Here is a 19,990-nt window from a genome sequence, read left to right as displayed (position 1 = left end):
TCTTCTGGTAGCTCTATCACATACCAGAGGTGGATTTAGAAGAGGCACATTATGTACATGTGCTCTATCACATACCAGAGGTGGATTTAAAAGAGGCACATTATGTAAATGTGCTCTATCACATACCAGAGGTGGATTTAGAAGAGGCAGATTATGTATATGTGCTCTATCACATACCAGAGGTTGATTTAGAAGAGGCACATTATGTACATGTGGTCCCAGGTTATTGTTCATGCTGGATCATCCCTACATACATTTTTTATGTACACACACGATTTGCTTCACTTCACATTTTGGTAAAAAAGGTTTAAATTTCCCACATCCTCATAAAATGGTGTTAAAATATTCATAATATAGAATAATTGTAGTTTTGTTTAGTTTAATAAATTATGACCCAAAAACTGTTATTTATATTTTATTTTATTAGACAAATATTTCATATAGCAATGCCACCAATAATATATATATATCATTTGACTAAACTTGCACATAGTTTTGAAAAACAAATATTACTCATATTATGGACTTTCATCATTTTTTTTTAATATTAATTTATTGGTTAATTATAAAATTGTGTATTGCTGTTTATATTTCATAAAATTTAGTTCATTAAAATGAATTATGTAATGATCTCATTTTTGTCATTTACTTTGGTTTTCACGTACCTTGAGTTTACGTAACAATAAAGTTGAAAAATACTTTCATTACATTTAAATAATTATGTTTTCAATATTGTTTATTGTGTACAATTAAAAACTGAAAAGTTTGGTTGGCAGGAAATCTTTGTATTTTTAATTGCATAATTAAGTAATTTTGATATACTAGTATTGTTTATCTATTATGACTACAGCTAAAAACATTGTGCTTTCTGGACCGTCGTCTATTTTTATATTTTTGATATGAAAATATGTAGTTTGCAAAAAATAATTTGATAAAGTCTCTTAGTGACTTGACTAGGAAACTTAGTGTAGACTAAGAGTAAGACTTCTTTATGTCAGAAAACAGAATCAGCTAAAATATCTGACCGACAACTTTTATTTATGCCTTGGTTGAGGAACATGTTGTTTTTGGCCTCATCATTGTTTCTATATCAAGTCAGGTGACTCCTTGCTTAAGATCTGTCTACACTATCAAACTTTATGTGACAAAAAAATGTAATGTGCCTATATATGGATATAAGTCATACCACATATTTAAGCATATCACTACCATATTTGGGCACATCACACCTTTTTTTGTCAAACTAGTTTGATAGTGTAGACAGAGCTTTGGGCCTAGTCATTGTTTTTATGTCAAGTCAGTTGACTCCTTGCTTTTACGTAAATCTTCATTTGCTCATTAACGTCTTGTTGACTGTGTGTCTGTGAAGTACCGTCCGGTAATCTGCTTTTCAAACTTTCAATTTCGTCACAAATTTCCTGAAATTGACAACAAAAGTACAATTAGAATACAGACTCTAGTATTATGGTGCTTCGGATTTGTACCTATGCACGTTGTGTCATTAGTTGTTGCATGGACTTCAGCCGATTTTCTACTAGGCGAATTTGTTTGCGCGAATCCAACGTTTCGAAGAGAACAAAATTGTCTACTCTCTTTCCACTACATGAACGAATAACTGCGACGTTCTTCGCATAGTTGCTGAGGTTTTCGATTCGCATGAGTGCTCATGAAAGCGTCATTGCTCATTTCCTGAGCTCTGATTGGTTGCGAAATATTTCTCTTCGCAAAAAATAGAAACAATTCGAACTAGTAGTAAATTTCGCTGAAGCGAAAAATCAAAGGAACTAGAATTCGTCGAAGAAGGTAAAGTATGACAGACAGAAACTCAAAATATGCATGCACATAGCATGACGCTTTCGATTTGCGCAAACAAATTCGCCTAGTGGAAAATCCACCAAAATTGATTGTTTAAAGAACAGAGTGAGGAAGCACAACCCTGTATGTGCACAATGAATTCACATCACTTGTTCTTGTTTCTAGGTTATTGCAAATCAAAAACTCCATACTGTATAATTACTACTAAATTCAATTAATTACTTTAATTAAGGTCAATCATTAGAATTCCGTATACCTTTAAGTTATTAATTTTGGTTTCAAACTCGTCTGACGTAAAACGTTTACTTGTACTTCGTTGTAAGCAGCTCTAAAAAAGAAAAATTAGTTGTTTTATCAATGAATCTTTGGACATGGCAGAGATCTTTAGGACATTAAAACGTTGGTATTTAACCTACCTGACAAAAGTAAAGTAAGGTTTGCAAACATTTAAACATCAAATTATGTTATCAAAACATTTTTATTAAATATATTACCGGAAAAAAAATTAATAAAAACTAATGAAAGGGTCTCACCATCATTTTTAAATGAATTGCCATGACAACGTGCGACAACACTTGTAACTGATCAGATTTCAAAGTGATTGACACCTCTTCTCCCTTCATTGACAACATAAATATCACGCGAAAGCCTTTAGGACTTTCTGTTGTCATGGTTGCCTGGTTTACGCATACCCCAGGCGGGACGAGGTGGGTTGCAGGTAAAAGCCATCGGAACACCTTTTCATAATTTAATTCACCTAAAAAATTAGATTAGATATGAAGAATTTATATTTTTCATTTGAACTTAGTTTCCTCAAATAGTTTCTGCTTAATTTATATTGTTGTGTATTGTTTATTAAGACACGAAAGATACCTTCTGAAGCAATTATCTGGCAAAGGTTAAAGGTCTTGAAACGTAGGACGATTGATACATTTTCTGCCCCCACATGTTGAAACTTTGGGTTAGACTTTTTCATCCAGTCATCATTTTTGGTATTAGCCTTGTATGTTCCAGAATTTCTTTGAAAGAATTTAGCAACATTAAATGAGTTTCCCATGTATTGTGGTGTCAAAGGTTGTAGAACATCTAAAAGGTCAAAGTGCATGTCATTTAAGGGAATACTAATGCTATCAGCATGAAGGTTGACCTTTGACATCATGGTTTGTTTTGGATCAAGTTTTGCTACCAAATTGGAAGCATCGAAATGAACTGCCATCGAAATATCAATGGGAAGGTTGATCATCTCTTCTGTTAAGTTAACCTTTAACCTTTGTGTCTCGCCAGGGTGAAACACTTTTAAAGGTATTGATTCACTAAACATAATATTGCGCTGACCGCTTTGTGAGAGCCAATCATGTTCTCCGTTTATTGTGACATAAAAAGACCATCCATAACTCATTGTAAACAAACTGTGATTGGTTATTTCACATAAAATACTTATTTCTTTTCTAGTTCCCTGAACATCAATATTTAAAGTAGCAGTTGATGGAAAAGACTGTTTTCTAGATGATAATATTTCACTAGAAAGATGACAAGCTTTGTTTAATTCCACAAGTATGGCATTATGTAGCTCGGAATTATTTTTCATTGTACTCATTTCGGTTGCCAAATTGTTGATAGCGCTTAAAAGTTCCTGTATCTCCTTCCCAGCGGAACTAGCCGAATGTGGTGCGCCGATAATTCCTTCCGGAATTCGCAGTTTAGCGATTTTTCCTTTTGCTGTAAGCAGGAAAACATCCCCAAGTGATAAATCTAGAAAAGAATTATTATATATGTGTAAACATTACAAACTTATTCCATTCAAATTTCCTGTCATTGGTGAAAAAAGTAGTTACTGTGGACAAAATTGTTAAATATTGGAACAAGGCTGAAAAAAGTCTTGAATAGTCTAAGTGGGCTTAGGGATTGGTCAGATATGTATGGTCGCTGATAGTTGTTGCTTCGGTTGATTCTGAGGAATAGACATTACAGTAGGTCTAGATTATCTGGTTAACATTATTGTCATGTCTTTCCCCTTTGATTTTGTTTGGTCTGGGGCAAAATATCACATCTAACTAATGGTAGTGATTTTATATATTTAGAATTTTGTAAACGAATGCTTTATACCATGTTGAGACTGGTTGTGAAAGACATCCGATATTGCAACAACTTGATTGACACCCAGGTCATTTGAAGACAACATATCTGATAAACTTTTCTGGTCTGAAGTCTGTCTCTTAAGATGTACCTGCAGCAACTGGTTGCCAGTTGAGTACATCAACATATCTGGTGAGACTTTGACCACTGATAACACTGGTTCTTGAATATAACATTCCTGGAACATGGTCATCTTTTCCTCGCTGTTACTCTTCAATCCAATGGTAACTAATTTCCCTTCTGTTCCCAAGAGCATCAAAGTGTCTTCTATTTTCCGAGTCTCATCAACTCGTATTGCACAAACGAAAGCCAAAGGCTGGTATAAATTATATAAAATCTTTTTATTTGACGCAGGTGTGTTCGTGAAGGTGCTAACGTCTTTAAACGGCAAGGTGACAATCGTACCATCTGGAAGGCCTATGAGGACTATGTTCGATCCCATCATGTTGTGCTCTGGGCTAAATATCTCATTGAATAACTCATCTTTTATAATGACCATATTTGGCAACTGGCAAGAAGTTGCTATGGTTTCTGATACAACACAGTACATTTTGCATTGATGCATGTCGTTTGACCTTTGACATTTAAATATTCTTTCACATGTATGTTCAAAGTGTATTTTGTTATCATACGAATTGTCATTTTTCTGTTGAAATACTTTTATCATTATATCATTGTCATCTGTAGTAGATGCTGTGAATAAGCAACCACCAACCGTCAACACGTTAACTAAATTTGTAACTTTCAATATAACGGCGCCTTCGTCTAATATCAAAACATCTTCAGCTGAAGAACTCTTCGTCTCATCGTCAGATGATGCCAGTTCATTTTCCAAAAGTCCTGCAAATATATCTTCCGTTGAGTCTGATTCTGAGGTTGCCTTAACAGGCAGTCTGAAACATAAGAACAATTATATACAAATTAAAAATAAACAAATGCATTAATTTTGCATACGATTTTTTTTCAGATTCTGAAATTTATTTAATATTTACTAAATACTGAGTCTTTTAAACAACACCTAGAAACTTACTTTTTGTTGATAATATCTTTGATATTAATTGCACATATTCTTCCACCTTCTAACCCACAAATCAATGTTTTCATCTCATTAAGTAATGTTGTACACCAACAGTGACAATCTCCGGGCAGTACACAAGTTGCCTGAAATTACAGAAAAAAAATGTTATGCCTCCCCCTGTCGCCTGTGAATGTCAGGAATCCTCCATCAAAGAGGGAAATTTAATATAATAATAATAATGTTGTCTAAATTTATAAACATTGAACATTTAATATTTTTAGGCCCACTACGTTTCTATAATCCCTAGGAATGCCTGATAAATCACGGGCCGCTACGTGAGTCTGACCTGGAGTCGTCTCTCTTCAGCTATCTAAAATTAAATAAATTAGGGAGGCTTAACATATACCGTGCGTTTTCCCTGTTCGTAAATGTATAATTTAGCTCCGTTGCAGACAACTTGAACATTATCATTTTCTACTTTAATCGAGGCTACAAATGATTTATTTATTGCTGGTTTAGAACACCGATCAAGCATTTGCAAGGAAATTGTAGATCTCGCCATTGTGTGTACCGTCAAAATAAAAACATTAAAAACCAAAATAACTTCGCCCGCCACCAGCGGTCAATGAAGTTTTGCCACTTTACTTACTACTTTTTTGGCGCTTACAAAATTAAACAGCTTTCAGAAGAAAAATCTTCATCAATCACATTAAACTATTTGGATCACGAACATGTAGGCTACTTGTGAATGCAGATATCTGAATAATTAAAATAACCAAATTAATGTTAATTCTGAGATAAAAAACGACTTAAATGGTCCAATAAAGTACTAATGGCACGCCTAAGTTGTCAACAAAACGGCACGTGGACCTCCCATGGACTGTCCGGATGCGACGTAGACTAGTACATTGTATTGTCATGTTCGTTTGTATCGAGAGTATAAACTATAATCTAACTTAAATCTCTGCGAGTCAGTATAGTAAGGACAATTTACTAAAAATGGACAACGACTATATACATATTTCTACTGTTGTTGCCTCAACATGTATCCTTATTACAATCGTTTGGTTTTTCGCTACCCGGAGAAGCAGCAACACAAGAAGGCGCGTCGTAAAGAGACCCGTTGGTGAAGCTAGCTGCCGAAATTACAATATCGTGAAAGCAGTATGTATGGGCCTGTGGCCTGACCTACTTCTTGTCGGTCTTTCATTGTTTGGGCCTATCCATATAGATGATATTTAATGGTCTTACATCGTGCTCTTCATAATTAAAATGTTTGTTTTTACTTCTAGACAGTACCAAGATTTTCCGGCTGGACACTAAAGTTTTCCACGACATTATCGAACTCTGTAAGTGGGTCGGTTCGTCATAGAAATGTGTAAAATTAAGAAAGATTTGTTACGCTTGACTGCAGATGTGTACAGTTAGTTGCAATCGGTTCTTTCGACTTTATAAAGAAAATTGTTTGTTTTTTTAGGTTCTTGGCGGTTTCATATCCTCGGTCACAGCAAGGTATCAAGCTACAATTTTGTCTCGATATAAAATGTTTTAATGCAGAAAGAGCACGAAAGAGTCCTTTTACATTTTTTAGGCCTAATTAGGAAAGAAATTTGTGCCAGTTAAAATATTTTTACAGCCTGTATACTATTTGAAAAAAATGTACATTTTACTAATTTTTTACTAACTGACTATTTCAGCTATTAATAACTATTTGATATAATTTTTTTTCTAGCGAAACTAACATATATTTGTTCCGAAATTTGCAATTGGATGATATTTCAACATACCAACCACGATTCCAATTTAGCGGACCACAAGCTAAAGTGAACGAGAAATGCGCCACAGATAATTTGGTTTTAAAGAAACAAAAACGTTTGAGAAAAGAATTCAAGTATCACAGTGTTTCTGAGTTCCATCAAACATACTTTTTTGTGAATATCTAAAACATCATCATTCTCATTACAGTACAGTACACGCAAGTTCCTGAAAAACTGTAATTTAATGGATATTAGGTTGAATTTAACCATTTATTTTGTCATTTTATAAGTGAAAACATTATTTTTTTTTTGTTTTATTTCTACAGAATTGATTAACTTTATTAAAACTACAAAATAACCTATTCAAAGTTTAATTTAATTAATTAGTAATTTTTATGTTTTGGGGGACAATACATCTTTAAGAGTTCCATATCTCAATGCTGCTTTGTTACTTTAGGCCTATACATGGTCATATTGTGAAATGTATACCCGAGATGCATACATACCATTTTTAGCGAGTCATGTTGCAATCATTTTTATTGTAATTAGTGAATTTTAAATGTTACTATTTATGACATTATTTAATTCACGGCTGTTTAAATTTATCCTATTTGTAAAAATATTATTTACAACGTTTTTGTAGAAAAGAATAGGGATTTACCCACTGTAGCACAATGCAAATCCAAAAAATTATGAAACATAGGAGAAATTATAGATCGATAATTATTGGAATGTATGATCAATAGACAATTTTTGCCCGCATATCGCCTTTAAGATTAAGTGACTAACGCCCTCGGTTGCTGCTTCGCACACCAAACCTACCTCTTTTCAAAAAGTCATATGTTGGCGCGCCATATTTTTGTAAACAAAATTGCACGTGGACCTCCCATGGACTGTGCAGGTACGTATAGTGAATTCCAGGTAAGTAAGTACGCCCTTGCCGGATGCGACATGCTTCGCTGCACGTAGCACATTGTGTTGTTTATCGAGAGTATAATCTAGCTTAAGTCTCGGTCAGTAATAGTAAGGAAAACTGACTCAAAATGGACAACAACTATATCCATATTTCTACTGTTGTTGCCTCAACATGTATCCTTATGACAACCGTCTGGTTTTTCGCTATCCGGAGAAGCAGCAACACAAGAAGACGCGTCGTAAAGAGACCCGTTGGTGAAGCTAGCTGCCGAAATTACAATATCGTGAAAGCGGTATGTATGGGCCTGTGCCCTGACCGACTGCTTGTCTTTCATTGTTTGGGCCTAGCCATATAGACATATTTATTTGTCTTACATCGTGCTCTTCTTCTTAAATTAAATATTTGTTTTTGTTTGTACATCTTTCAGACAGTACCCAGATTTTCCGGCTTGACACTAAAGTTTGCCACGACATTATCAAATTCTGTAAGTGGTTTTCAATTTTATCATTCATAAAAAAATGTGTTAGATTTATTATGCTTGACTGCACAGATGTATGCAGTTAGTTGCAATTGGTTCTTTAGCCTTATAATAAAGAAAATTATTGTTTGTTTTTTTAGGTTCTTGGTGGTTTTATTTCCTCCGTCACAGCAAGGTATCACATTATAACTTTTTAATCTTTAATTCATTATTGAAAATGATTGATATAAAATATGTTTAAATGCAGAAATAGAAATTCCACAAAAAGTCCTTGCAAAATTGTTTCAATTAGAAAATGAATTTGTACAGGTAAAATATTTGTATATAATACTAATTTTTACTACTTTTGACTATTTTAAAAACTATTTGATATAATTTTTTTTCCAGCGAAGCAAACCTATATTTATTTCGAAATTTGCAATTGGATGATATTCCAACGTACCAACCACGATTCCCATTTAGCGGACCACAAGCTAAAGTGAACGAGAAATGCGCCACAGATAATTTGGTTTTAAAGAAACAGAAGCGTTCGAGAAAGGAATTCAACTATCACAGCGTTTCTGAATTTCATCAAGCGTACCTGTAAATATATTATTTATTCGGTCACCAATGAATAAATAACCAGGAGTGAGAATAGGCTGAAAACCAAAATGATTATTTAAATATAGAGCTGAAAAATATCATTCTTTTCATAATTAAAGATGTTCACTAATTAAAATAGACACATTGCATCAATGTATTATGTCTTCATGTCTAATGGAATGAGTATAACTTCAGAAATTATTTTCATTAGGTCTGGTGAAGTTACACCTTCTGAGGTCGCTGAGGATGCGATTGAAGCTATACAGATGTCAGAAGCACGAGAACCAAAACTGCGAGCTTTTATTGAATACAATACTTTTGAAATTAGACGTGTAAGTGAAACTACCATACGAAATGCTATTCTAGTATGTGGCAAGCGCTTAAAGATGTATTGTCCCCCAAAAACATGAAAAAATAAAGATTAATAAAATCAGATTTTGAATAGGCAATTTCACAGTTTTAATAAAGTTATTCACTTCTGTAGAAAAAAAATCATCAAAAATAATTATTTCACTTATAAAAAGACAAAAGAAATGGTTAATTTCAACCAAAAACCATTGTCTTCCAGACAATTTAGGTATATTTTGCTTTAAATTACATTTTTTTGGTGGAAAATGTTTTTTTTTGGTTCAAGTTTTTGGTCATAGTGAATAACTATTATGTGATATTAAAATGGCATATTAAAAAAAAAATTGTAAAAAATTATTTTTTAGGGGGACAATACATCTTTAATACAACACTTGTGAAACAAAAGGAAATGTTTAAGCACTATGACTAAGCCCTTAGGACTTTCCTATTAAGTTTTCTTTTCGCAAGGTTAGTGGTTTAGAGAGAAATTACTTTTGTGTCGCGCTATCAGCCCATTATTCTCTCTGGACACACCATTAAACTGGTTATTATTGTTTGAAGGTTTGCATGGCAAAATCAAATGTTGATATAAAGTTTGCGGTACACCACGTATATTAGTACAGAAAAGAACTGTTGAGTTTCTCGACGTTTTGATCAATATGCTTTGATCGTCCTCAAGAGTGAGAATGGTTATTGGTTGTCATTATTGTACCATTGTCTATGTACCTCTTTTTTCTCTTTGAATTTTGATGTATATGTATCGTTGTTGTGTCGAATTTCTAATATAAAAATAAATAAAAATAAATTAAGGAGACATTTGTTGAGTCCCATTGCTGTCCTCTTCAATAGTGGTTCTTTCTTAATTGAAAAGAATTTGGAGCCTTTTATATCTTTTAAAATGTTGGTTGTTAATTATATTTTCATTTGTTATAGATGGCTAAGGAATCTTCTGATAGATACAGCAAGGGAACTTGGTTGTCTGTGTTTGATGGAGTTCCCGTAGCTTTTAAGAATGAACTGCATTGTGTATGTATACATAAAAACCGAATGCCTTTGAGATTCTGTATGCCTTACCAGAATATGTACGGATAAGTATTTGTGTTTAATTTTGTAGGTACCATACCACAGACGGGCTGGAAGTGAATGCTTTGGCAGTGAGCAGAGCGTAGAAGACGCTGCTGTTGTAGCCAAGATGAGAGCAGCTGGAGCTATGATACTAGGGGTTACAAATATGCACGAGTTTGGCCTAGGTACAACTGGCTGTAACCCAGGCAAGTAAGTAACTTCAATTTGTTTCTTGTCCAGGCTTCTGCCAAGTATCGTTGGGACTTTATACAGTTTCCAGAGATCATTCTCTTTAGGGCAGAGAGAATTCCGAGCAACTGATTTTTAAAATTACTTTTTTGAAAATATACATACTAAACATTTTCTTGTAATTTTTAATTTGTTCTTTAATAATTGTGCCCCTGTTACAAAGAGAAACAAACATGTGCAAACATCAGATCAATAAACAATTTTGTAAATTATTATCACAAAACTTTTATCCCCAAAAACATTGGTTGTAAACCAAAAAAAGGGCCTTTACACTCCAGCATTACGATTTTTGTATGATTGTTTGTTTTGTAAGTTACTTAAGTTACCTTTTTATTTAGATTACATGGAACGGCAAGAAATCCTTACAACACTAATCATTACACTGGCGGAAGCTCAAGTGGTTCATCTGCAGCGGTATCTTCTGGTACATTCAAATCTTTATAGAATTTGTATGCATATTTTTATTCTTCAATAAAAAGTTTCTCAACTTCTGTCTTTGTCTTTCTAGGTTTATGTCCAGTAGCGTTTGGTACTGATGCCGGTGGATCGATCCGTATTCCTTCCTCGTTCTGTGGTATAGTCGGGCTTAAAGCAACGCTAGGCCGCATTAGTTATTATGGTGGAGCAGGGCAATGCTACTCCTGCTTGCACTGTGGGCCAATTTGTTCATCAGTACGAGATGTAGCCCTGGCCTATGGTATGTTATCTTGTAATATGTTTTTGAAGACATCTGTTAAGCTCTGTCTACGCTATCAAACTAGTTTGACAAAAAAAAAGTGTGATGTGCCCAAATATGGTAGTGATATGTTTATATATGGTAGTGATATGACATCACCATGTCCATATATGGACACATCACATTTTTTTTCATATAAAGTTTGATAGTGTAGACAGAGCTTTAGTCTCTTGGGTTTTCCATATAAATTGTTGAATAAATGACATGTGGAGTTGTAGTTAAGATGCTCTGAGAGTCCTGGGTTCAAGTCATGTCATGATTGCTCTTTCTCCAATGAACAACAACCATCCACTGCAAAACAGTTTGTTTTATATCGCCGCATTTTACCTTTTTTTTAAGCTTTGGTTGCCGGTCCAGATCCTCGAGATCCTTTCACAGTCGACCAACCAGAAGTCACACTTCAAAACTTTGATAATATTGATCTTTACAACATCAAGATTGGAATTGATTGGCATTTTTTTAGAGTAAGAAATTAAGATAAGATATTGACAGTTGGCAAAACAGTTGAACACATTTTTACGCCCATAGAGTCTGAATCTATTTTAACTTTTTCTTACACATCAATATGCCTATCAATTAAGCACATGACTCGCCAATGGCATGATGGGAAATAAACCCATGTTTTTCTCTTATGTGTCTGAGGTAGTTACCATAAGAATAACTGGTTTAATTAAGCTTTGAACCTAGCATTCTGGTATCGGTAGCAAGCATGTTAACAACCAGTAATTCCACTATGATCATACTTTTGTTATACTGTGTTATTTACTTATTTCCTCAATTTGTAACTTTCTTTCAGGACTGTGATAAAGAAATCCTTAGCGCATGCGAAAAAGGTAATTATTTAATGTTATTCACCATTACATTTACCAAGAAAAATAGAGGGTTCCATGGCAAAACTAAATGGATTCTGCTACATCAAACAAACAAGAATGGTCTAGCAGATGAGAAAAAGCATGTCATGTTTATTGACTGATAGGGAGTATACTGGTGTCATGTCTGTTGTTGAATGTGTGTGCCTGACAAATGCGAGGCAAGTCAACAAATGTTTGTCAAACAGGAAAATCTATTTTGTTCTGTTGACATTTGTATTATTAATACCTTGCTCACTACTTCAAAAACTCAAGATTTGTTTCTTTGATTCTTTCCAAGCTGTCAAGCATCTGGAGATGAATGGAGCTAAGATTATTGATATTGAGATTCCAGAGTTAGAAGAAGCTAGAATTGGCCATATCATTACGAGCATAGCAGAAATGAGGCCTACAATTATGAATGTTCTATGTGACCACTACAATAAAATAGTAAGTAAATAACCAGTCAAAACAACTTAAATAAGGGACGAAATTAATGGTTTCGTATTGTATTGTACTCCAGGTCTGAATTGGGAAAGGTTATAACGCTTTCATTTATTATGAAAGGTCATTAAAACAAGGTTAGTATACGATATTTACGATACAAAAGTACAAATTTTAAAATTTGGTGCTCATTATTTTTTTTTTCCGATGCAGTCATGCGAATCCAGGTTGAACATGTCAGCAGCTAGTAACATATCAGCCACAGACTTTGTACTGGCGAATAAACAACGAACAAGAACTATCAACTTTCTGAAAGATATTTATCAACAAGTAGATGTTATAATAACACCAGGTAATGCCCAATGGTTCCTTTACAAGATGTGAAAAGGGTATAAGGACATTTGAGAGTACTTGCCCAAAAGAATCGCAATTCTTGGATGGGGATCATAGTTTAATATCTCGAATGGTTACATAGCTGAGTGGATCATCACCAGGAAAGACAATAATCCCAGCCAGACAATAAAACTATCAAATGAGGAATATTCCTCCCCGCTCCCCACCTTTTTGTGTTATACCTATTACAACTATTAAATGCTTGCACACATAAAATGGATGCATTTTTGTGTTCTTAGGAACACCTATTACAGCTCCTGAGATCCAGCCCGGAGATCTGACATATGGAACGTTTGACACGGACACTATAATTGATTCAATGAGGTAAAGTTAAGGGCTATATTGTAACCTTATACTTTTAAAATAGTTTAACCCATTAAATATACTGTGTATGTAATAATAAATATATTTTATGAAAAAGCACTAAACAATAAGGCAAATTTGAGCAATGTTGGTGGAAAACATCCCTTACTTTTAATAACTTATTATTTTCTCGTTCTTTTAACTAGGTATATGTTCTTGGGTGACTTTGTTGGTAATCCGTGTTTAGTTGTTCCTGTTGGATTCAGCCAGAAGGGTTTGCCGATAAGTCTCCAGATCCATGGAAGATGGTGGGAAGAGGATATAGTACTACGGATCGGAAATGTGGTGGAGATGGCTTGTCCGCCTCGACCGCAACCAGAGGTCTTTTACTCATTGCTGTGAAAATAAATTTAATCAAAGATAATTTTAATTAAAGATTTATTATAATAATTTAATAAATGGAAAAATGGAACAAAATAATTTATTGGAAAGGATACCTTTCTTTCGGGATGAAGTTATATATGATTAGTAAATATAGTAACTAAATTTGCATTTTAGTACAATGCTAATTTATATTGCACATTTTGTATGCTTTGTTCTAGTCTAAGCTTCAATATTTTCGTAAAAAGAACAATATTTTTGCACTCATGGTTTCATATTGAAATCTAGCACTGTGGTATATGATTGAGCAAGAACATTTCTTTTTTTTTACACTTTTAAAGAAAAAACAGACTCTAGTTGTAACAAATTTTTATGATTTTTTTTAAAATTACAATTTTCTTACAGAGAATTATTAAAATAATAAATGAAAACATTTGTGCGCTTGTATGATTTAAAAGACAATTGACTAATATTGATCCATAATCGATATCTGTTTAACAATTAAAATGTCGCCCTCTATAATCAAGAAGTCCCATTAAAGAAAATCAAGACATCATGGAGGATGAAAATGCAAGCAAGGTGTTTCAGAAACTTGAACAAATTAAAGATATTCGGTAAGTAATCAATGAAGAATGTATAGTGCAAATGATAAAGCATCAGCAATGTAAAAACTGTGATTTATTTGCGAGAAAATTAAAAGAATATATGGAGCTTACCACGACCGCTTTGTGTGCACGACGCCAGGTCCGTGATTTACCGAAGCTAGGCTTGTGTGTGAACGATAAACAAAGGCGAACAGGTGTCCACCTTGCCGTCTACTTTACGCGTCATACTACCATTTACGCACGGTATGGTTTTATGGTATCAAATGTTATCAAATACAATTTATTTAATGTTGTTCAAGGTGGCTGAAAACGTCACCTGATCCTTATTTATATATTAAATGTTCGTTTTATAAATCAAAAGTTCAAAAAAACCCATCAACACTCAAACAAATCTTTTTTTCCCCAAAATGCTCCATCCAAATGGATTGGATACAATTTGCGTCAACTATGATGTCAGTAACGCGTTACTGATTTACAACGTCATAATTAAATCAATCTACCATTCCATGTGTGGTTGCCCTACAAATAATCCAAAAAGTTATGTTCTATTCTCTAGAGGAAAAACCTTGCAGTTAGAAAAGATAAAGAGCCGACTTCTGGTGGAGTTTGAAGAAACCGAAAATGAGGAGGAACGACTGAAGGAATACAAAGGCGAGATGGAGATGCTGATGCAAGAAAAGATGGCGCACGTTGAAGAGCTTCGACTAATTCACGCTGATATCAACTTGGTAAGGGACCATGGCAAATTTATTCTACTGCAGTTACTGCAGTAACTTTTTTACTCTTTAATTTTAATTCAATTTTTATCAACAGTACTTTTTGAAATTTGTTACAGATGGAATCAACCATTAAACAGGCAGAATCTGACAGGAACCGTGCCTTCAACCATGCCAAGCACCTGTACGAAGACTTCCATATGTTAAAACAACAGATTGATTTACAGAGGGCTAGCATTGGCCTTGAGTCGACCCCTGACCTGTCGCAAGAAGATGCTAAGCTTACTACAAGGTACTTGTTTTTCAATATACTCAAATTCAACAAACATTTATTTCATCAAATGTCATTATAATGCTAAGAATAGAATATGGACCAACCTAGAAAAAAGCTTGTCCCAGTTGGCCCTTTAACATGGTTACAAACAAGGCCATTATACATGGCTGCAGTCGCGTGCTCAAGTTAGTGAGCGACCGACATAGTGAGATGCCCACGACTAAAAAATAAGGAGTAAAAATGGTTATTTATTTCATGGCTTATTTTCTTAGTAGGGGCTCTATAAGACAACCATTCACTAAATGAATAATTAATACCCAGACAGAATTACCCAAATGGGAAAAAAGGTTAGTGTATCTTACAAAAGATAAATATAGGTTTTTTTCCTCTCTTAATCTCCAATACTCCAGTGATGTGCACAATGAAAAAATAAAAACCTAAACTTATCACCATGGCCCACCCCTCTAAAAAATGTCACATTAGTGTCCAAAGATGTATTAAGATCTTTAATCCTTTTCGTTTCAGCTATTTCCAAGGACAAAAGAGCGAATGGCAAAATGAAGACCAACCAGAACCTGCCCTGCCACAGTCGCTGGTGGCAGCAGCAACTGCAGCACAGACACTGCAGATGCCCCAGGAAGGCCACACGCCTGAAAGACCAAACTTCAGGCAGCAAGCACCACCCATGAAAGTAAGTCAACACATAGGGCTTTCTGTCGGCATCCTTAGTATGATCAACTGAACGTTGTTACAATGATTATAAGTTTGCTTATATTCATGTAGTCTTTGTTGATATCTGGAAAAATTAAGGAGCGATATTTTTTGCTCTCCTCGGATAGTTTTTAGGAGCACGGGGGAGCGCCACCGCAATTGTGCTCCTTTTAAATGAAGGTCTGCAACGAATTAGTCTCAATCAGACTTTTGACAATGTGACCAAACTTAATTTTTGTTTTTTTAGTTTGACTGAATGAAAGAAAATTTAATTGCGTCTTCCTGCATATAGGAGATGCTCCTAAAACAGGAATTTTTTTTTTATTTAGAAAGATCAATTCTTTTTCAGGCGTGTTTGTCTTGCCATCAACAAATCCATCGTAACGCTCCCATCTGCCCTCTGTGCAAAGCAAAGAGCAGATCTCGAAATCCGAAAAAACCCAAGAAAAAGGTTGACGAGTAGGAGAGGAGAATATCCTTGCTATATCCTTTTGAACGATGTTTTTGGTGTTAAACTACAGTAGTACTGTATCTAATAAAGGCCACAACAGCCTTTCTCAGTGCCTAGTGAGCTGGTAATTGTCATATCAATTCTATAGTAACTTTTGTGCTCAACATAAAATGTGTACTTCTTCTATTTGATTGGTAAATGTTACACAGTCTTATTCATTTAGTATGTATTTAAAGATGTATTGTCCCCCTGAAAAAATAATTCTTAAACATTTTTTTTTAATATGCCATTTTAATGTCACCTAATAGTTATCCACTTTGACCAAAAATTGGATTGAAAAAAAAAATGTATTTACCTAAAAACTTTAATGCAAAGCAAAAATAGTCAAATTTGCCAGCCAATGGGTTTTTTATTGTATTTAACCATCTATTTTGTCATTTTATAAGTCATTTTTTTCTTCTTTTTTTTATTCGGAAGTGATTAACTTTATCATAAACTACAAAATAATATATTCAAAATCTGATTTAATTAATCTTTATTTTTCATGTTTTTGGGGGACAATACATCTTTAAAACCTGAGTGTCCACTATTAAATTTTATATATGATAATATAAAACAAACTCCCAAGTTTGTTTTTTATTATAGTATGTACTTAACGTTTGAAATACGCTAATTGATAGAATTAATATTTTGAAAGTACAGACTACAACTTGCAATGTAATTGCAACCTACAGCTAACTAGCCTAAAGGCCCATTCACACTAGGGCGATAACAATCGACGATAAATAGATAAACATACATTTTTCTTTCATAAAACAAAATAATATTTCCACACGTCCAATCAAATGACGTCATGATTAGTAAGAGCAATAATATCGTGACAATACAACGATGTTATTGTTTTTATTGATCATGACGTCATTTGATTAGATTTTAATAAATTTTATTTTTAATCAAATACAGCATACATTATTACCCTAATGATTACACGAAAACTGTTTTAATTTATTTTGTTTTATGAAAGAAAAATGTCTGTTTATCTATTTATCGTCGATCGTTATCGTCCTAGTGTAAATGGGCCTTAAGCCTAGTCGTAAGAACAACGAAACAGTTTATTCAATCATGCCATGTCATCAGAACTACGAATGTTTATCTATTTATATATTTTGTTTGTTAAAGAATCATTGATGAATTTTAAATTTGATCTTATGTATGTTTTGCTAGTGAACGTCAAATATGCGGCAAAAATAATATTATTAGATTAAAATTAACTTAATGACTCGCTTCATGATCGAGTCAAAATTTAATTGTTTGAGTCTGATCAAATTTATGGCCGGCCTACATTGTAAGTGTAAATGAGGTCAAAGTTTATGGCAACAGTTTTCAACAAGATTATTATAGCTTATCTTTTAGTAGTATTATATATATTATCCTTATCATAAAGCTCTATCTACACCAGGGAAAAGTTAAATTTAATTTAATTCTTCCCTGATCTATCAAACTTTATGTGACAAAAAAATGTGATGTGCCCATATATGGAAATGATGCTGTCATATCACTACCATATTTAAGCATATCACTACCATGTTTGGGCACATCACAGCTACCACACCACAGTGTCACAATTATGTCAAAAGGGCTGTGGGATTCAACGTCAGAATCTCTATCTACACTATCAAACAAAAAAACAAAAAATGTGATGTTTCCATATATAGACATGATGATGTCATATCACAACCATATTTGGGCACATCACACTTTTTTCAAACTATTTTGATAGTTTAGACAGAGCTTTAGAGTATAAACAGAAACCATTTATAATTTGATTGAAGTGTTAGATGAGAATAACTATTGCTTTCTCACTTCCTCAAATGTCCTACGAATTTTGATAAGTTTTGATTACAGTGAACATAACTCCTAGTTGGCCGACGATAAGCACTTAAAACTAAATTGTTTATACAAATCATAATTGACAATATTAGCTAAATCTGTAAACAAACAATTTATATTCAGTTCTTTGTTGAGAGAAAGTCAAGTACTGGAGAGCAATCAAAATAAAAAACTCAGAAACTGAGTGAAGTACTTACTTACAAACTACTGTATTGCCACAGAGGGCGCATGTTCATATTTCGTCCTATGTTAAAAGAATACAAATGTTTCATTTTTTTTATTAATCAACCGATTATCAATAGGCATGTTCTGTAAGTATATACCTATTTACACCGAAAAATTCAGAATGATAACTTCAAAATTGTAAGCGCTATCGTGCTAACAAACAAACAAACAAAGCAAGTACTTAAATTCTAAATTAATTAAATACTAAATTTGCAAAGTAATAAAAATATCACCACTCTTCTTTTTCTTCAGCAAAAATGATTTGTATTCCAATGTTTGTTATTACTTTGTTTGTTTATTCAATGTTTATTCAAATCACCTTGATAACAATCAAAAGTGAAAATGCTAAATGAAAATTCATGAAACAATAACAATCCGAAGCCAGGAGAGGCTTTTAAGCTCTGTCTACACTATCAAACTATTTTGACAAAAAAAAAGTGTGATGTGCCCAAATATGGTAGTGATTTGCCCAAACGTGGTAGTTATATGCCCAAACGTGGTAGTGATATGACATTATCATGTCCATATATGAGCACATCACATTTTTTTTGTCACATAAAGTTTGAAAGTGGAGATAGAGCTTTGGAAAAATCGTTATTAATATAATTAGTCAACTCTTTCAATACTGGGCACCTTGGGCCGGCCTATATGTCTGGTTTTCCTGTAAAATTGTGGACCTTAAGAGAAGTCTGGGTTTGTTCAAGTTCAACCTTTTTTTATCCGTGGAATCAAGATGGGGTTGTTCTTCCCTTGAGTGTGAGAGTTTCCGGTTTTCAAAGAGTCTGGTATTGGGAGAGTTGAAAAAGTTTTTTCTAATCGTTTTTGAATTGTAATTGAGGGTGTATAATTTTTTGTTTAAAAACAATTTGCAGTATGTATGATGTGATTGGACATCAACAATCACATGATAATGTAGACAGGATTCAAGTATAATGATTCAGTTGGAATGAGAAACGTTCATTCTTTAATTTTTAGTGGTAGATTAAGTAAAAATAACATTATTGACAATGTTTTTAAGTTATTAAAGATATATTGTCCCCTAAAAAAAATTTTTTTTTACATTTTTTTTTAATATGCCATTTTAATGTCACATAATATAAATGACTTTGACCAAAAACTGAATCGAAAAAAAAAATTATTTACTTGAAAAAAATGTAATTTAAAGCATAAAATACTTAAATTGTCTGTCAGATAATGGTTTTTGGTTAAAATTAAATTTGTCCTTTCTCTTTTTATAAGTGAAATAATTATTTTTTTTGGTTTTTTTTTACAGAAGTGAATAACTTTATTAAAACTGCAAAGTGGTCTATTTAAAGTCTGATGTTCTTAATCATCATTTTTAATGTTTTTGGGAGACAATATATCTTTTAAGAAATTCTTTCTTTTTTCAGCTATTAGGGATGTAGTTCATTTTTTATTCATTTATGGTGACAAAAAAATACAAGTATTCCATTTTTTAAGGTGCAATATATTTATTATAAGGTGTGTTTACATTTAATAGAACAATTACTTCCAATATTAGAATCAAAGTTTGCCATACTGAATTTTATCTTGTCCCTCGTATTTGCATAACTGTCTTTGTGTGCTCAATATACCAGTTTGTATTACTGCAGCTGTTTTTATGCTAAATAAATAATGTAAGTTGCAGA

The 19,990-nt window shown here is 33.3% G+C and overlaps 3 protein-coding genes across 3 annotated transcripts; 2 read left to right on the top strand and 1 right to left on the bottom strand.

The window, feature by feature from the left end:
- Positions 1 to 526: 526 nt before the first annotated feature.
- LOC144847607 (uncharacterized) lies at positions 527 to 5,564 on the bottom strand. Its single transcript, XM_078704051.1, has 7 exons — positions 5,376 to 5,564; positions 4,982 to 5,112; positions 3,922 to 4,844; positions 2,689 to 3,567; positions 2,349 to 2,572; positions 2,072 to 2,143; positions 527 to 1,418 (listed from the first exon to the last, which is right to left on the bottom strand). Exons 1-7 carry the CDS (start codon positions 5,529 to 5,531, stop codon positions 1,293 to 1,295), a joined length of 2,511 nt encoding a protein of 836 aa, XP_078560177.1. The 5' UTR covers positions 5,532 to 5,564; the 3' UTR covers positions 527 to 1,292.
- Positions 5,565 to 7,718: 2,154 nt separating this feature from the next.
- Positions 7,719 to 13,902, top strand: LOC144848767 (uncharacterized). Its single transcript, XM_078705680.1, has 15 exons — positions 7,719 to 7,934; positions 8,070 to 8,126; positions 8,261 to 8,295; positions 8,508 to 8,702; positions 8,914 to 9,034; positions 9,984 to 10,076; positions 10,165 to 10,325; positions 10,703 to 10,788; positions 10,873 to 11,061; positions 11,440 to 11,564; positions 11,897 to 11,933; positions 12,250 to 12,398; positions 12,606 to 12,744; positions 13,025 to 13,109; positions 13,295 to 13,902. Exons 1-15 carry the CDS (start codon positions 7,770 to 7,772, stop codon positions 13,488 to 13,490), a joined length of 1,833 nt encoding a protein of 610 aa, XP_078561806.1. The 5' UTR covers positions 7,719 to 7,769; the 3' UTR covers positions 13,491 to 13,902.
- Positions 13,903 to 13,939: 37 nt separating this feature from the next.
- LOC144848803 (zinc finger C4H2 domain-containing protein-like) lies at positions 13,940 to 19,985 on the top strand. The gene is made up of 5 exons (XM_078705739.1): positions 13,940 to 14,083; positions 14,631 to 14,802; positions 14,910 to 15,082; positions 15,590 to 15,755; positions 16,125 to 19,985. The coding sequence occupies exons 1-5, from the start codon at positions 14,025 to 14,027 to the stop codon at positions 16,236 to 16,238; spliced, it is 684 nt and encodes a 227-aa protein (XP_078561865.1). The 5' UTR covers positions 13,940 to 14,024; the 3' UTR covers positions 16,239 to 19,985.
- Positions 19,986 to 19,990: the final 5 nt, after the last annotated feature.

This window comes from Antedon bifida, chromosome 7 (assembly GCF_963402885.1).
Source record: "Antedon bifida chromosome 7, ecAntBifi1.1, whole genome shotgun sequence".
In the NCBI taxonomy this organism is placed as follows: domain Eukaryota; kingdom Metazoa; phylum Echinodermata; class Crinoidea; order Comatulida; family Antedonidae; genus Antedon; species Antedon bifida.
This window is presented reverse-complemented; position numbering and strand designations above follow the sequence as displayed.

Excerpts from the sequence above, each read along its gene's own strand:
- LOC144848803 (XM_078705739.1), top strand. The coding sequence starts at position 14,025 with ATGGAGGATGAAAATGCAAGCAAGGTGTTTCAGAAACTTGAACAAATT. Across the intron at positions 14,084-14,630 it reads GAACAAATTAAAGATATTCG|AGGAAAAACCTTGCAGTTAG; the intron begins GTAAGTAATCAA and ends TCTATTCTCTAG. Across the intron at positions 15,756-16,124 it reads AGCAAGCACCACCCATGAAA|GCGTGTTTGTCTTGCCATCA; the intron begins GTAAGTCAACAC and ends ATTCTTTTTCAG.
- LOC144848767 (XM_078705680.1), top strand. The coding sequence starts at position 7,770 with ATGGACAACAACTATATCCATATTTCTACTGTTGTTGCCTCAACATGT. Across the intron at positions 10,326-10,702 it reads ACTGGCTGTAACCCAGGCAA|ATTACATGGAACGGCAAGAA; the intron begins GTAAGTAACTTC and ends CTTTTTATTTAG. Across the intron at positions 11,934-12,249 it reads CCTTAGCGCATGCGAAAAAG|CTGTCAAGCATCTGGAGATG; the intron begins GTAATTATTTAA and ends ATTCTTTCCAAG.
- LOC144847607 (XM_078704051.1), bottom strand. The coding sequence starts at position 5,531 with ATGGCGAGATCTACAATTTCCTTGCAAATGCTTGATCGGTGTTCTAAA. Across the intron at positions 3,568-3,921 it reads TCACAACCAGTCTCAACATG|ATTTATCACTTGGGGATGTT; the intron begins GTATAAAGCATT and ends ATTCTTTTCTAG. Across the intron at positions 1,419-2,071 it reads CCAAAATTAATAACTTAAAG|GAAATTTGTGACGAAATTGA; the intron begins GTATACGGAATT and ends TGTCAATTTCAG.